At 41.1% G+C, this 17,155-nt stretch overlaps 1 protein-coding gene across 9 annotated transcripts in view; it reads right to left on the minus strand.

The window, feature by feature from the left end:
- The window catches only part of LOC125708894 (trichohyalin-like), a 28,709-nt gene that overhangs the window by 4,194 nt on the left and 7,360 nt on the right, over positions 1 to 17,155 (minus strand). For 2 of the 9 annotated variants that reach the window (XM_048976802.1, XM_048976803.1), the window contains exons 2-6: positions 9,777 to 9,839; positions 8,717 to 8,846; positions 8,297 to 8,387; positions 7,027 to 7,129; positions 314 to 2,470 (exon numbers count right to left, since the gene is read on the minus strand). In XM_048976802.1, coding sequence (XP_048832759.1) covers positions 314 to 2,470; positions 7,027 to 7,129; positions 8,297 to 8,387; positions 8,717 to 8,846; positions 9,777 to 9,839 — 2,544 coding nt within the window. The remainder of the gene's footprint in view (positions 1 to 313; positions 2,471 to 7,026; positions 7,130 to 8,296; positions 8,388 to 8,716; positions 8,847 to 9,776; positions 9,840 to 17,155) is intronic. The other 7 variants (XM_048976810.1, XM_048976809.1, XM_048976808.1 and 4 more) reach the window with 7 other exon arrangements.

Consider the following 17,155-nt stretch of genomic DNA (forward strand, 5'->3'; position numbering starts at 1 on the left):
TCCTTTTTAATAACAAGTGTAAAAGACAAAGCAATAGAATTACCCATATCCCAAGGTCATGAAATCAAAGGAAAAGCAGTGCGAATAAAACCACACAAATACATCCTTGATATTTGCAAGATGTAGAGACCATGGGTTTAACCCAAAAGGTGTTTGCTCACTTAAAATATGAGGGAGGAAGTAAAAAAAGTCCCACACTAAGATGGAAGGTCAGAGGAGTATAAAGATGTCAGGGCCAGATCCACCACCACCACCAGAAGCAGCAGCAACACCCTTGGCAGAAGATCTAGCACACACAGGGGCCTGATCATACCTGGCCCCCTGGGGGAGAAAGACTGGGAGGTGTCCTCATGTGAACAGGAGCGTGCTCTTGGGACCTCCTCACGGGGGTCCCAGTGATTCCTCCTCTCCCCTCTCCTTTCATTTCTGGAGCATGAGTTATACAAAAATTCATCGTCCCATGAAATCACTCTCCTTCTACCCAGCTCACGCTCCTGATCTGCAAACTTTTCCTCCAACCAAATCTGGCTCAGGGTAGGTCCTTCTCCATCAAGATCTCTGCCATTACATGAATTTTTGTGACTAACCCCATCTTGATCTTTGTTTCTGTTTCTGTCCCTCATCCCCTCCCTTTTCCTGTGCCTCACCTTGTCTGTGTCTCCCTCCCCCTCCATGCTCCTGTTCCTCATCTCGTCTCTGCCCCTCTCCCCCTCCATGCTCCTGTTCCTCATCTCGTCTCTGCCCCTCTCCCCCTCCATGCTCCTGTTCCTCATCTCGTCTCTGCCCCTCTCCCCCTCCATGCTCCTGTTCCTCATCTTGTCTGTGTCTCTCTCCCCCTCCATGCTCCTGTTCCTCATCTTGTCTGTGTCTCCCTCCCCCTCCATGCTCCTGTTCCTCATCTCGTCTCTGCCCCTCTCCCCCTCCATGCTCCTGTTCCTCATCTCGTCTCTGCCCCTCTCCCCCTCCATGCTCCTGTTCCTCATCTCGTCTCTGCCCCTCTCCCCCTCCATGCTCCTGTTCCTCATCGTGTCTCTGTCCCTCTCCCCCTCCATGCTCCTGTTCCTCATCTTGTCTGTGTCTCTCTCCCCCTCCATGCTCATGTTCCTCTTCTTGTCTGTGTCCCTCTCCCCCTCCATGCTCCTGTTCCTCATCTTGTCTGTGTCTCTCTTCCCCTCCATGCTCCTGTTCCTCATCTTGTCTGTGTCTCTCTCCCCCTCCATGCTCCTGTTCCTCATCTTGTCTCTGCCCCTCTCCCCCTCCATGCTCCTGTTCCTCATCGTGTCTCTGTCCCTCTCCCCCTCCATGCTCCTGTTCCTCATCTTGTCTGTGTCTCCCTCCCCCTCCATGCTCCTGTTCCTCATCTTGTCTGTGTCTCTCTCCCCCTCCATGCTCCTGTTCCTCATCTTGTCTCTGTCCCTATCCCCCTCCATGTGCCTTACTTTCCTGTCTCTATCCCCATTTCTATCCCCATCTTGCTCACCAACTCTGTCCTTGTCGCTCCTCCACTCCCTGCCTCTCTCGTTGTCTCCAGCTTTCTCCGCCTCCCTGCTCTTGTCCCCGTCTCTGTCCTTCCCTCTCTCCCTGTTCCTGTCCCCCTCTTGCTCCTCATCTTGGTCTCTCTCCCACTGCCTGTCTCTGCCCGCCTCCCGCTCCCCATGTCCTCCCCTTTCCATTTCCCAGTCTTTGCCTTTATCCCCCTCCCTGCTCTTATCCCTGTCTCTCTTCCTTTTCCTGTCTCTGTCCCTCTCCCACTCCCCACCCCTATCCTTGTCTCTCTCACATTCTCTGCTCCTCTCTCTCTCACTCTCCCACACACTATTCCTGTCTTTATTTCTTTCCCACCCCCTGTCCCTATCCGGCTCCCTGTCCCCCACCAGCTCTCCGTTCCTGTCCCTTTCTCTGTTCCTGTCTTTTTCCCACACTTCATCCCTCCCCCGTTCTCTGCCATGCTTCCCCTCACACTCTATTCTATCCCTGTCCCAGTTCGCTTCTTTTTCCCACTTTTGCCCTCCCCAGCCCTCCCTGTTTCTCTCTCTTTTCCTCCTTTTGTCTCTTTCATGGGGCCATGGAGACGTAGACAACTCAGCAGGCCTCTCCTTTCGTCTCACCATCATCTCTAATTCCAGTGAATCCTGTGAGTCACTCAGCTCCCCACTAGCTCCAGTAAAAGACGAATGCTCCTCGCGGGTATCCATCAACCAGTTATATCCATGATGAGTCTCTTCCCTCCGATACCCTGACAACTCGGGCTTGTGGAGTCTGATGGGGTTGGAGTCAAAAGAGTGTTTGCCCTTTATGTGCCTGACATGCCCCTGGTCACAGTGTTTGCCCTGGTCACAGTCAGACAAGTTGCACTTGAGGTGTCTGCCTCTGGTGATCTCTGGGGGACAGTGTTCAGCATGTTCATTCCACTCAGATGAATCCCACTCAGAACGTTTGCCCTTCCTGGTGTCTGAGGGAAGTTGGGAGGCTGGGAGGGAGCAGGCAAGGTGAAAGTATAGGAGAGGGCAATGGGTAGAGAAGGGGGTGAGTTGGATTAGTAAACATTGGTTAGTTGTCTAGAACATGCTTCAAGTGAATAAACATTCAAAAAAAATCTGAAATGTCTGAGCCCAAAATTCAGAAAGTAAACATTTACATTTTATTTAAATAAGATCTGCTCTAATGTCTAACCGAGATTATTTCATTTATTGAAATATTTTCCCTCATGTTTAAATTTTACATTTTATGTTAGATTTTTCTTGATACTGTTAGACTCCTCCTCCTTTTCCACCACCTTCAGCACAGAGAGGCCTGACCAACATCACATCGATATTATATCACACATGCTCAATAATCAGCGTCGTGCCCATTGTTTCCGGGATAGGATCCGGACCCCCCGCGACCCAGTAGGATAAACGGTTTGGAAAATGGATGGATGGATGTTCAATAATCACCAGGGCTTCAATGACGGCTGAAACATCTGGCCAAATGCCTGCTTTTCAGTGCTATTTGGACGTTTTGGACCAACAATTTGTTAAGCAGATTAGTAGTGCAGCTAAACTTTATATGAGATGTTTTGTGACACCCAAAAGTTAGCAATCTATATAAACTTTGCGTATCTTCATGTTTATCAAATTTGGTTAGTGGAGCTCACCACATAATGTTCATTTTAATTTTCATAGTATACTATGGTTTGGTGGCAGTGAAGAAAGGAACAGCTCAGCAGTCACGACATCTTTTAAAAGAGGTGAACTTGTGGATAAACAAGGTAAAAAAAAATTGGTGGTGTAGTGGTACTTTTAGCAGTTTAAAGTCTGATAAGTTTATTAAACATAAGGATATGCCAAATTTATGCTGATTAATTTCTGGACATCATAAAATCCCTCATTAATATTTTAGATGTATTACTATTCTGCTCAAGAATAGTGGCTCTAAATAAATGTCTATATAATACCGAAATGCTGGCATCCAGCCAAATGTTTCAACCATCATCTAAAGTCCTGGTAATTATTGTGTATATCCAATAAAATATCAGTGTGATATAATCCAGCCCTAACTTTAAGGCAGGTGCTCATACATTAGTAAGGAAACCTTCACCACAAGAAGGCTTTTTGGCATTCTGCACACCCGAGTTTGGCTTCACGTCCCCCAAGCAAGAGGTTTTCTGCTGCCAAAGGAAAAGGTCACAGAACATTAGGCTCCTAATCTGTAGTCTGTTTGGCAAATAACTGACAGCCTCTGACAGTTTTTAACTATTCATCATGGGTCTCTCGGCTAGAATAGATTTGCTGATGGAATCTTGGGGCAAATGACAGTCCCTCAACCAATGGATGCAGAAAATGATATTCTCATAATTTGCAAGGGTTCTGACTGCCCATTCTGTCAAGCACAGTACATATAGTATGTCTGGTCTATGCATGTGTGATAGATTAATTTTATTAGAAAGCTGTAACACAGTAGTTTTGGGGAAAAAAAACGGTCATTGAGGGAAAGCAGAATTCATTTATTAATACATGAAAAAAAATCATAATTATAAATATAAAATGTCTGATAAAAACAAAGTTTTACTTAAAAAAGGTTAAAATGCCAAAGCTCTGAGAAAAGTTTAAAACGTTAAAAAAGGGCTGACAGGGTTAAAAGCTTTTAAAGAAAAAAATTATACCTGCCAATACATCCATATTTAACTTGCGGTTTACCTGCTGAGCCTTTCTGCTCATAACGGGTTGATTGATTATGTCTGCGGAGGCCGGAAAGGGGAAACTTTCAGCACGATGCCTCTTTCTCAGTAATGCAGGAATACAGAGGAAGCGTCATGCCTGGATGTGTTTATTTACATTTCCCCTTTATTCAGGTACGGTATGAGCATATTAGCTCCTGAATTGTTAATATGTTTGTTGCGCTATTTTATTTGTGTTTTATTAACATCTCGATTGTATGTTGAGTGTGTTTTGAAGCTGTATTGTCAGTTGTAAATTGTTAATCAGTATATGGCTAAGCGGCTAGCTGAAACTTCTTCCCCAGTGGCGGGAACAGAACGACCTGAGGCCAGCTTGTTGTACAGCGTGTGCACTCTGCTCAGGTCAAGCTCAGTAATACACAAAGCATTTGGTTTTTGGTTTGTTTGTTGGTGTACTTTGTTACGCATTTATTCGTATGTTCACTTCTTAAGTGATTCGCCATGATAAGAAACGGATAATACGAAGGGACAAATGCCATATGTATTTTTTTAGTTTATTTTTTGTAAATTCTCATTTGTAAATTTAAGGTCATGTTTATTGATTAATAGACCCTTGTTATACTTACCTGTTACACTTGATTTTATCTGTTTTAAGAAAAGTGAGAGATGTTAATGTTTGTTTACCTGTACAGCAGAATGGAATTACATTCGCAGCTGACAGCTGGATGAGCTGAAAGTGCATATAATTGGTGCAATATTTTGTTTTGGGAATAACCTTATAAATGCATATTTAACTGTTGGAATATTTTATTTTGGACAAAACGATATATCTCTGCAGATGTTTTGAAAATAACACAAATATATATTCTCGGTAATGCTACCACGGAGGAATCATCATGCCTGGTTGTGTTTATTTACATTTTCCTTTTATTCAGGGAGTTACACATATATGGTGAGGCACATGCAATTCATGGAGCATGCAAGACAGAAGTAGGGCTCATGCTACAACACAGGTTAGGGCTGGGCAATATGGACCATAAATCATATCTCGATATTTTTAGCTGAACCGCGATATACAATATATATCTCAATATTATTTTCCCATAAAGTAAATAGACTGTTCCAAGTCAGAGCCAAATGCCCTCAATGTCACACGGGCACTTTTATTTATAGACAGCTGTACATGTACATGAAAAAATGGCTCAAAAATGTCGATTTGTCCTTCTGTGTTTCGACAGATACATCTATCGATCGGTGCTACCTTACTGAAAATGTTATTGTCATTTTTATGGGCTGAAACTGAAAGCGGATAATCCAAAAAATAAATATGTAACTTGTCTAAAAAGCATGAACTGATGTAATGTAAGCAGGCATTGCGAGTCTGAAATACCTTATAAGATTAAGTGTTAAAACATATCAGGTAATTCGACATACGGCATAGTAAACCAGCGTGATGTTGACAGTAAAGTGTGATCAATGTATTTAATAAAATATTGAAAATGTATGAACATTGAAAACGCAGAAATAAGCCATAACTCCAATGCAAGGTAGGACAGATCCATGGGCGGTTCTGTAAGCATGAGAAAAGGGGCTTGATTTCATTGTGTGCATGTGCAGCACCCAAAGGTAGGACGTTTCCATAGGTTAGGATGAAATGTTAGCATGTATTATAACACTGGCATGTATTATTTTACCAACCCGGGGGGTATTTCACTAAGTAGGATTCCTGCTTAGCCGGATAACTTGTTGGATTTATGGTAATCTGGGCTAAATGGACTATATAATCGTCAACTTAAATGTAGCTCAGACCACCTTAAATCTGACAAGTTATGCAGCTAAACAATAAATCCTACTTCGTGAAACAACCCCCCAGCTCCTCTTCATTAGCTTGCCTCGTGTCTTTGCCTGTCTCCATGTTGATGTTGACGCTGCATGTAGGATGAGTGAGTGAGTGAGTGAGTGAGTGAGTGGGTGGGTGAGTGGGTGGGAGAGGTGGGTTGTGTTCAGAGAGGGAGTGGGGTGGGACAGGGCACAGTTTTGTAAGAGACAGGGTGAGGAAATACAGGCGAAGTGGTGGCACTATGAATAGAATTTTAAAGCAATAAACAATATCGATATAAACAATTTTGTCTCATCATATATCTTGCATGAAAATATATCGATATATCATAAAAACCTGATATAATCGCCCAGCCTCAGAACAGGTGCACAGTACAGAAAAAAACTGCTAAAGCACCAATATCTTGTAGCAGGAAGCACAAACAGGCCAAAAGAAAAACAGCATTGTGTAGATTCAGATGGAAGAAATAAGACAATATAATTGGGGGGGGGGGGGGAGCTGAACTACAAACAGGCAGCACAGAGCCCAATATCAGCAAATGCAACTTATAATCGGAATCGTTTGTCAGCTGGAGTATTTGACACTGCTGATTCCTCCAGGCAACATAAGCTCTACTTACGAGCGGAATCAGAAATATAATTGAATCTGAAAGGGAAGCTTTCAGTTGAGAAAAACAGCTGATAAACTAATCAGACTGCCAGGCTAACAGGTACAAGAGAGCCAAACGACACGCTCATCTGTGTGAGCAAGGAGGCTGGCATTCCAACGCCACACTGACCAGCTTGGAGCTCCCAAGCTCTCCTCCGCTCATCATACTTTCACTTGGAAGGCCAAAGAACAAATACAATTCCCAGAAATGGTTTCACGAATCGAACCCCGAGTGTGGCAAGCTGCGATGCAAGGTGTCAAATGTGAGCTGGAATTTACTAGAACACTTGACATGGCATTCTGTAAACCATGTGGTGGCGTGTCCTTTGCCAGAAGCCTGATGCCTCAGATGGCACCAGGGACACTATGGTCAACCCACCTCCTTTTTCGTCGTAGTACTCCTCCTTAAAATTGGCTTCCAGCTGTTTCTGCCGTCGCCTTTCCTCCTTCATCTCCTTCTCCTGGAGCTTGCGGGCAATGGCCTGTGGTGGCAAGCGAGGAGAATACAGTGCTTAGAACACAGTGACGAGGGGAATACCCTGGACACACTATGCTACCACAGGCCGGCAGCCTGGAGTTCACAACACAGAATCACAGTCTTTTACAGTCTTTGACTAACATGTGGACATGTTTATGGACAAAAGTATTCAAAAAAACTACTTAATTTAGAAAGGTTTTTAAACAGTCTTAAAAGGGTGGAAATATCTTTGTTAGCACAGTAGCTGCGTAAGCAAGCAAAAGAGCAGGGGGAAGGTACTTTGTCAGATCATTATGGTGAAAATCTGTCAGCGCTATCGTGTGGAATGTAGAAAACCGCAGTAAGCGGCCTCTTATAAAGCCTCTTATAAAGCCTCTTATAAAGCCTCTTATAAAGCCTCTTATAAAGCCTCTTATAAAGCCTCTTATAAAGCCTCTTATAAAGCCTCTTATAAAGCCTCTTATAAAGCCTCTTATAAAGCCTCTTATAAAGCCTCTTATAAAGCCTCTTATAAAGCCTCTTATAAAGCCTCTTATAAAGCCTCTTATAAAGCCTCTTATAAAGCCTCTTATAAAGCCTCTTATAAAGCCTCTTATAAAGCCTCTTATAAAGCCTCTTATAAAGCCTCTTATAAAGCCTCTTATAAAGCCCCTTATAAAGCCTCTTATAAAGCCTCTTATAAAGCCTCTTATAAAGCCTCTTATAAAGCCTCTTATAAAGCCTCTTATAAAGCCTCTTATAAAGCCTCTTATAAAGCCTCTTATAAAGCCTCTTATAAAGCCTCTTATAAAGCCTCTTATAAAGCCTCTTATAAAGCCTCTTATAAAGCCTCTCATAAAGCCTCTTATAAAGCCTCTTATAAAGCCTCTTATAAAGCCTCTTATAAAGCCTCTTATAAAGCCTCTTATAAAGCCTCTTATAAAGCCCCTTATAAAGCCTCTTATAAAGCCTCTTATAAAGCCCCTTATAAAGCCTCTTATAAAGCCTCTTATAAAGCCTCTTATAAAGCCTCTTATAAAGCCTCTTATAAAGCCTCTTATAAAGCCTCTTATAAAGCCCCTTATAAAGCCTCTTATAAAGCCTCTTATAAAGCCTCTTATAAAGCCTCTTATAAAGCCTCTTATAAAGCCTCTTATAAAGCCTCTTATAAAGCCTCTTATAAAGCTCTCACCGCATCACTTTTCTCCTGCTGCCTCTGCAGTTCAGCTTGCCGGACCAGCTGCTCCTGGATTTCCTGGGCGATCTCATTGTCACTGCGCTCTCTGGGGGTATGCAGGACAGCACAGAACACCTCACATATCGACACCATCTGACATAACAGGCATACAATTTGGCTAAATGTGAAGGAATGTTCTCCAAAATGCCACTACTGCCTGGATCATCCAAATGAAAACTGCCCTGTTCACAAACATTTACCAAACTGTTGTAGGCAAACCGACATTTTTACAGGTGACACCCCACCCATGCGACATGTCTGGGGCACATGTGGCTGCTATAAAGAGCTATAAAACTAGGTATGTAGGTAACTGAGCTATTTGTTTCATGTCACACACATCAGTTCCAATGCCTGTTTGAGGAAGGGATGACCTACAGTTCTTGGTGCCGTTTCTGATTGTGGGCCTTGGCCCGAAGGTCCTCCTCTTCCTGGAGACGTCTGGCCACCTGCAGATCCTGCTGGACCAGGCGGCTCTTGTGAATGTTGGATGCTAAATGGTTTTCAACTGGGGGAGGGGGGGGGCACAGAAAGCGTTCTTAATGTACTTTATTTATATTTCCAGTCAGTGGAAACGTTATTATGCCCAACAAGTTAGTACTGGGCAAATGTTAACTGGTAACTTTTGCTTCCATAATTACTTCAAGTGTAGACGAGTTCTGCATTCAGACTGTGGTACACAGCTGGTATTTTAGATGCAGAGGATGCATTTCGTTGTTGCGCACTGCGTGTTAACAATGACCACCGATCACTAAATTCTAAAAATTCGTTCAAGTTACAACACTGTGCACTAAAGTATTCCGGAGGAATCCTGTGTTCAATGAGGCATACATTTTCCAACAAAACGCACCTAATAATCCATTAAACATCGATCTTATTCACATTACATGGAAGACAAAGCATATTCACTTCCTCAATTATTCACGTACTATCCTTCTTGGGGGGGGGGAGAATTATAAATAAATTTAGGGATAGAAAAACAGTGAAAGATGGACAGAGTTCTGCTAGAAATAATAAAATGCAGCGTTCTATTTATTAAGATGACAATTACTTGATATTTTCATAATATTTATTCTGCCATCTGTAAACTCATATGACCTTAACTTTCAATCAATGCAGGTTCTATGCAGAGACCAAAATTTGTCAGAGTAAACATTTTCTCATATCTGCCTACAGTGACTTCCTGGAATCCAACATCGCAAACTAACAAACCAACAAAATCAAAATGAAAGTCTAGCTGTGTCAGATGATAATGTTCCCAGGGCCGAGTTCATTTCTTTAATCCATGTAATGCAGTTTGTATCAGAGAAACTTTGTCCAGAGAGGAAGTTCACACAAAAGCCTGATACTGAAAATGGTTTAAAATATAATAGTCATGTGCAAATAACAGAAGACATTCAGAGACAGTATTTATACAAGACAGAGTGGAGATACTCACTTTCCTGCTCCTGAAGGCTGTGTGCCAGTGAGTGATCCTGCAGCACTGCGAAATCCCGACACACTGCAAAGGAAAAGGACAAAAGATTGTTCCCTTGGATGAAATTCTGCGACCTCACTGCTGATGTCATGTAATTTGTTGAATTGTGTGTCCTCATCCGTCATAATATTTTACATGATCTAATTGAATTATTTTGTTAACCTGTAAGGTGTACCAAGATGACATGATTTTGTCTGGGAGAATGAGTCTTGTATATACGTATATAAAAAATGGAACCCTGTAGTCAGTGCTGTGAGCAAAAGCTAGACGAGGAAGCAGAGAATAAAAACCATCTTTTCTGAAGTGATCCTCTGCGTGATACTTCCATAATATGGAGAACAGAGCTGAGATTGCAACATAATCAATATAATAAAGCCTATAAAAATCATGTCTCAGCATTCCAATTAATTCCAAAATAATTACAGTAAAATCCCATTATAGTGGATGGAATATCATCTATAACGGACAAGATCCACTGGGCATGGTGTTCTGTCAAGTTTGGCTACAGTAGTGGTAATCGATAGCCCTAACCCCCAAAAACCCCTAAAACCCTTACCATAACCCTAACCCAAACCCCTAAAATCTAACCCTAACCCCCAAAAGGTGGAACTGCACATGTGAAAAAAGGCTCGATAGTATGTCTCGATAGGCAGCTCAACTCATCAGAACCCCGGCCGTGTGCCTTTAAGAACATGCATAAAAAGAATGCGATATAGCGGACTCGCATATAATGGAATTTCACTTATAATGGACCAAAAATTTGGTCCCCAGGGCCGCTTTTAGCTGTAGTTTTGTTCGGCTATAACGGACATGCAGGTTCCGCCTACAAGGCGCATGGCGTGCCGGCGATATCCAGCGCAGATTTGTATTTGGGATTATTAATAGTTACATATCTGCTCAGGTAAAGTTGGATTACTACATATACAATATAATAATCTATACCACAAGTGTGTCTGCTGGGGTGTGGCATGAGTAAATGGCATTCGACCGTGTCCCTTGGGGAGTCCTGTGGGGGGTGCTCCAGGAGTATGGTGTACCGGGCTTCCTTGTAAGGGCGGTTCGGTCCCTGTATGACCGGTGCCAGAGCCTGGTCTGCATGGGCGGCAATAAGTCGAACTCGTTTCCGGTGAGGGTTGGACTCCGTCAGGGCTGCCCTTTGTCACCGATTCTGTTCATAGTTTTTATGGACAGAATTTCTAGGCGCAGCCAGGGCGTTGAGGGTGTCCGGTTTGGTGACCTCAGGATTAGGTCTCTGCTCTTTGCAGATGATGTGGTTCTGTTGGCTTCATCGGACCGTGACCTTCGGCTCTCACTGTGACAGTTCGCAGCCGAGTGTGAAGCGGCTGGGATGAGAATCAGCACCTCCAAATCCGAGACCATGTTCCTCAGCCGGAAAAGGGTAGAATGCTTTCTCCGGGTTGAGGATGGGGTCCTCTCCCAAGTGGAGGAGTTTAAGTATCTCGGGGTCTTGTTCACGAGTGAAGGAACTATGAAACGCGAGAGCGACAAGCGGACCGGTACGGAGTCAGCAGTGATGCGACCGCTGCATCGGTCTGTCATGGTGAAGAAAGAGCTGTTTCCATCATCACATGCAATTTTCTTTCTACTCGCTGGTACATTACTCATATTCTAGAATCGACTTTTACTTAGTTGATCATAAAGCAGTTTCCTATGTTACTAACTGCCAATACCACTTTAATATACAATATTATAATTTCTGATCGTTGTCCTGTGCAATTAGATTTGGCATTTCCGAATAATATTCAGTCGCAACAAACTTGGCAGTTTGATCCCATATTATTAACTCACGACTCATTCCTTAAACTCATTTCGGAACAGATCGATACCTACATAGAAATTAATAGTACCCCTGGTATTTCATATACTGTTATATGGGAATCATCTTAGAGGCCAGATTATTTCATACACAGCTTATGAGAAGAAAAAACAAAATAGGCGTCTAAACAAACTAGCTGAGCAAATCCAAAAGATAGATTCACTTGGTAATTTCCGGTCTACTTCTGAAACATTTAAGGCATGACTACTGCTCCAGACAGAATATGACAACCTCTCAATTGAGAAGGCAGAGTGGCTCCTGCTGAAAACCAAACAAACATACTATGAGCATGGTGAGAAACCCAGCAAATTGCTTGCACATCAAGCGAGACAGGTAGCTGCACACAGAGCAATTTTGGAAATTCGTACCTCAACAGGTTCAATTACTACAAATCTTAAAAATATCAATGCAATACATAAACTGTTATCAATCTCAGACATCCGCGAATACAACTCAAACTCATAGTTTTTTGAATGATTTAGAAATTCCCAAAATTTCAGTTGAAGACCAAAGTTTTATTGATTCCCCAATAACGAATCAGGAAATCACACATGCTATAAAAACAATGCAGAGTGGTAAATCACCAGGTCTAGATGGCTTCCCGATAGAATTCTATACGGCTTTTGCTACTAAATTAACACCTTTGTTCGGCCTATTGTTCCAAGAAATTATCACAACTAAGAAATTGCCGGATACCATGTCACGAGCTGTGATATCTGTAATTCCTAAAAAGGACAGGGATCCACTTGATTGTGATTCCTACCGCCCAATAAGCCTTCTTCGTTGTGACTACAAAATTCTCACAAAAATGTTGTCCCAACGTCTCGAGAAGGTAATACCCCACACAATCAATCCCGATCAGACCAGCTTTATACCGGGCAGACAGTCATATTACAATGCGCGGAGGCTCCTTAATATCTTGCATTCTGCCTACTCCACCCTCCATCCTGAAATCATACTATCTCTAGATGCAGAGAAGGCCTTTGATAGGGTGGAATGGAGCAATTTGTTCATAACTTGGTTTTGGACCATCTTTTATTGCATGGATTAAGATTCTGTAATATTCTACAAAAGCCTCGGTTCGGACAAACTCCAATTACTCAGAATACTTTTTACTACATAGAGGCACAAGACAAGGCTGCTGTCTGTCCCCCTTTTTGTTTAATTTAGCCATTGAACCTTTAGCCATAGCAATAAGACAATCACCAAAGGTTACAGGAATCACTAGGGATTGTAAGATACATAAAATATCGTTGTATGCTGATGGTGTATTACTGTACTTATCCGACCTGTTAGAGTCGATTCCATATTTGTTACAGATTCTGCAGCAATTTGGGAATTTCTCAGGATACAAATAAAATTTTTCTAAAAGTTTACTTTTTCCTATACATAATTTAGCAACTAACATAGATTATAGCACTTTTCCATTTAAGTTGGAGGGTCGGAGATTTCCCTACTTGGGTATTAACTTCACATAAACATACAAAGACTTCCATGAATATAATTTCAAGGTGTTACTGGAACATACCAATTCAGATTTTTACAGATGGTCATTGCTTCCCCTTTCATTAGCAGGTTGAGTTAATATTGTCAAAATGATGGTGCTTCCCCGCTTTTCATATGTATTTCAAATGATTCCTGTTCTCTTAACCAAAAACTGGTTTAATAAGTTGAATAGCTACATTACTAACTTCATATGGAACAAATCGATGCCACGTATGAAGAGAGCCTAGCAGGAGGGCAGGGTTTACCCAATTTTATGTTTTACTACTGGGCTACCAATTTTGTCAAACTAAGCCCCTGGATTTCTGTACACAAATCATTCTTTCTCACACATATGCAACACTACAATAGTGCCCAATCCCTTTGTTGTACTGTTTGGGGTGCTCCCACAAGACAAACATTACACTAGATTGCAGGCGAGAGCTGTTGCCTTCTCTTCTCTGTTGGCATGAAAAATAATTCTTTTAATGTGGAAGTCCTCCAGACCCCCAACATTTAGTCAATGGGTAAGAGCTGTGCTCTCTACACTGCCGCTCGAAAAGCTGAGATATAGCCGAGGTAAATGCAGACCAAAGTTCCATGCAATTTGGTCCCCCTTCATAGAATATGTTGACAACATAGTACTCACCTGAATATGGAGGGTTTTTTTTATTTAATTATTTTTTATTTTTATTCATTTATTTATTTATGTATTTATTTTTTCCAATTACTCTGTTATTGTTACACCTGGGGCGGGGGGTGTTTTTGTGGCATAATGTAAAATTTGGAAAAACTCCAAATAAAGTTAAAAAAAAATAAGTTGGACTTTCAACATCAAAAGGTACCTCCAGACCACCAACATCTTTTTACATTGTTTAACCACAATATCTCCTCTTTTAAAAGATGCTGCGGTTGCTGGGCTGTCCCTTGGTGACCACACCACTTCCGTGCTTATCGCTTCCATGATATACCAAAACAGTTGCATGTGACATAACTGAATAACTGAATTGAATAAGCACAAGGATAAGCCGCAATTATATAGGATTACTAACTTCTAGGCATCACAATATATCGCTCATTAATTTCTTAGGCTTATCAACTAAGTTAACTTACTTGCTTTATAGTGCCAAAAATCTAGTGTCCATTATTAAAAACCCTACAATGACATACACTATATTCTTGTCAAAATAACATTAACAAATGAAATGGTCAGTTTGATTTTCTAGAGGAAAATTAATCATATTCTGCCTATCCACGAGTGCTTGTTTGTATTTGGCTCCCCTTAGTGGTGGTACTCCCACGGTATTTTCATGAGATTTCAGTCTGAATAAGGAAATAAGAAGTTTATTGTCATATACACAGTAAAAAATATGTACATTAGAACCATGTAATGAAATTCTTACTTTCTCACCCTTCAAAAAAGATACAAAAATCAAAAAAAAAGAAAAAAAATGTTAATTACAAAAATAGAAGAATCACTTGATAAAGTGCACAGTGCTAAATGACGTAAGAGTTGGATATATGATATAAATATGGATATGAATATGGGGTCAGATTAACTTGAGCTTTTCATATTGTTCAAGAGTCTGATTGCCTAAGGGAAAAAGCTTAATTGTGGCATACTTGTCGCCTAATTTTGCACTGTAATTGGTTTTGTGAGAAAGCATCGTCTGCAAGTAACCTTTATATACTGTTGATATAACAGAAACTAAAGAATGTATGTGACGATTACATGTTCATAACCTTGTTAAGTGCATTAATGTTTAGGGGTGTTAGCATGTTAATCCCGGGGCTAGTTTCCCTATTCCTTTGCCATGTAGCAGCTACCTAATGCCATTTGGATGCTTATAAAGTGAAAAGGCTTGTTTTTTTTTTTTTTTTATTTTGTAATGGCTTACATGTAAAACAAGTTGTACTTTACTCATGAAAATGTATACATTTTGAGTTCATTCTCTTGTACATACTGAATAATTTACATTTTGTTAAATTTGTTCAGTATAACATTGTAATGTATGGTATTTGGAATCGGAATTGATATATATTTCATCGTCTTATTTTAGAGTTTCACTCCTAATTCATGAATGCATCCCGGCATCTTATTAAAGCTAAAGATCTAAGATCTTGTCACTTCAGCATTTAGTGGAGGGAGTTTAGCTGGCTGTTAAAATGGGGCTGGTATACACTGTGAGAACAGCATAAATCATTTAGATTAATTAAACCATTGGTAAAATAGTTGACATATTAATCTATAGAAAAATATTCATTAGTTGCAACCCTAAATGTATTGCGCTGCTTTATGACTGATAACTACTGAAACTGAATGACACACAACAAATACATACCACTGTAGCCCTTGTCTTTAATTGTAGAGCAGAAATGGTCTTCAACAAAATCTGTTTAAAAATTGTGATGCTTATTGAACCGACAAACATTCGCATGTCATCGATTCGGGTGGTCACCGCAAATTCCTACCCCTAGTTCACAATGTAAATTAAAGAGGCATAAATCAAGTTTTATTTTTGCCAAAATCATTGAGGGTGTAACCCCATTATTCTTACTTTATAAATTAATTACAACTCAAACATGGCTGTGCCATCATCATCATCATGGACCTGCACACCAGCTTTGTTAGTTCTTTATCATGTATGTGAAACCTGAATGTCTTCTTTTACGATGTAGTTGAATTGCCAAATTCTACTTTGCAATGCTAACAACTGTATTTGCGCTTTTAATGTAAAGTACTCCCATACAGCTGAGGCTTTTACTTTTTATTTGAACAAGCATCCACCATGAGCAATCTTCCTTTTGCTGTATTGCCACAGGCTTTTTCTTAAAAATAAATTTAAAAAAAGAGCGAATCGAGTTTAAACCCAGTAATTGTGACAGCTCCAACTACATTTTCTTGCAACCCTGGTCCTGGAGTGCCAGTATCCAGCAGGTGGTCTATCCTACCAGACGAGTCCCTATCTACCCGAGAACAGGTGTGGTTCATCAGAGACCAGCCAGGATAGAAAACCTGCTAGGATATTGGCACTTCAGGATGAGGGTTGCCTACCCCTGTCACAGAGTAATTCAAAATCTCCCATCAGTGGCAGCCATGTACAAAATTCTCTGCTATGATAATGTTCTTTTGTTGAAGCTCTGTGTCTCATTTAACATCCACTCTGACCAAACCACTATGGAGAACAGCCCATGGGAAACACATGAAGGAAATACAAACTGCCCAAATTCAACAGTACTGGGATTTATGGAATTTTATTTCACCAAGTTCCAGGTCAGGAACATCTGCTTCTCTTGTCCACAAGCATGGTCTAGAATTTCTAAGGTGTTATACCAGCCTTCCATATTCAACAGAAAATTCCTGAGAACTTCTCAAAATCCCCACCCTGCCCAAAATACCCTCACCCTCTGTTCCAAGCTATTTTAGTTTCACTTTTCAGAGTATACACCATCACATGTGCAATCAACACAGCAAAGCTAGAAAACTAGCTAAAAATGATGTGGTGGAAGGCTAGTCGTTTCTCATTAAAAATTAAACTATGATGTGGACAAAGGAAAAAAAAAACGGGAGACAGTCAAGCCTGCAAACTAAAACTAATCAAAGCTAAAACCCTGGGATCCTTTAAATCAGAGCTATATAAGATTTTAATAACTCTGAGTTATTAGTTATGTTCTCCCCAAACAAGCTTGATGGGCCGAATGGCCTCTTCTGGTTTGTAAATTTCTTATGTTCTTATGTTTGAACTGGATGCAGAGAAACACAACATGCACTATATTGTCTAAAGTATTGGGACACCTGCTTTTACACACACATGAACTTTAATGACATCCCATTCTTAATACACAGGTTTTAATATGGAGTTGGTCCACCCTTTGCAGCTATAACAGCTTCAGCTCTTCTGCGAAGGCTGTACACATGGTTTAGGAGTGTGTTTATGGGAATTTTTGACCATTTTTCCAGGAGAGCATTTGTGAGGTCGGGCATTGATGTTGGACCAGATGGCCTGGCTCACAGTCTCAG

Source organism: Brienomyrus brachyistius, chromosome 15 (assembly GCF_023856365.1).
Source record: "Brienomyrus brachyistius isolate T26 chromosome 15, BBRACH_0.4, whole genome shotgun sequence".
Classification (NCBI taxonomy): domain Eukaryota; kingdom Metazoa; phylum Chordata; class Actinopteri; order Osteoglossiformes; family Mormyridae; genus Brienomyrus; species Brienomyrus brachyistius.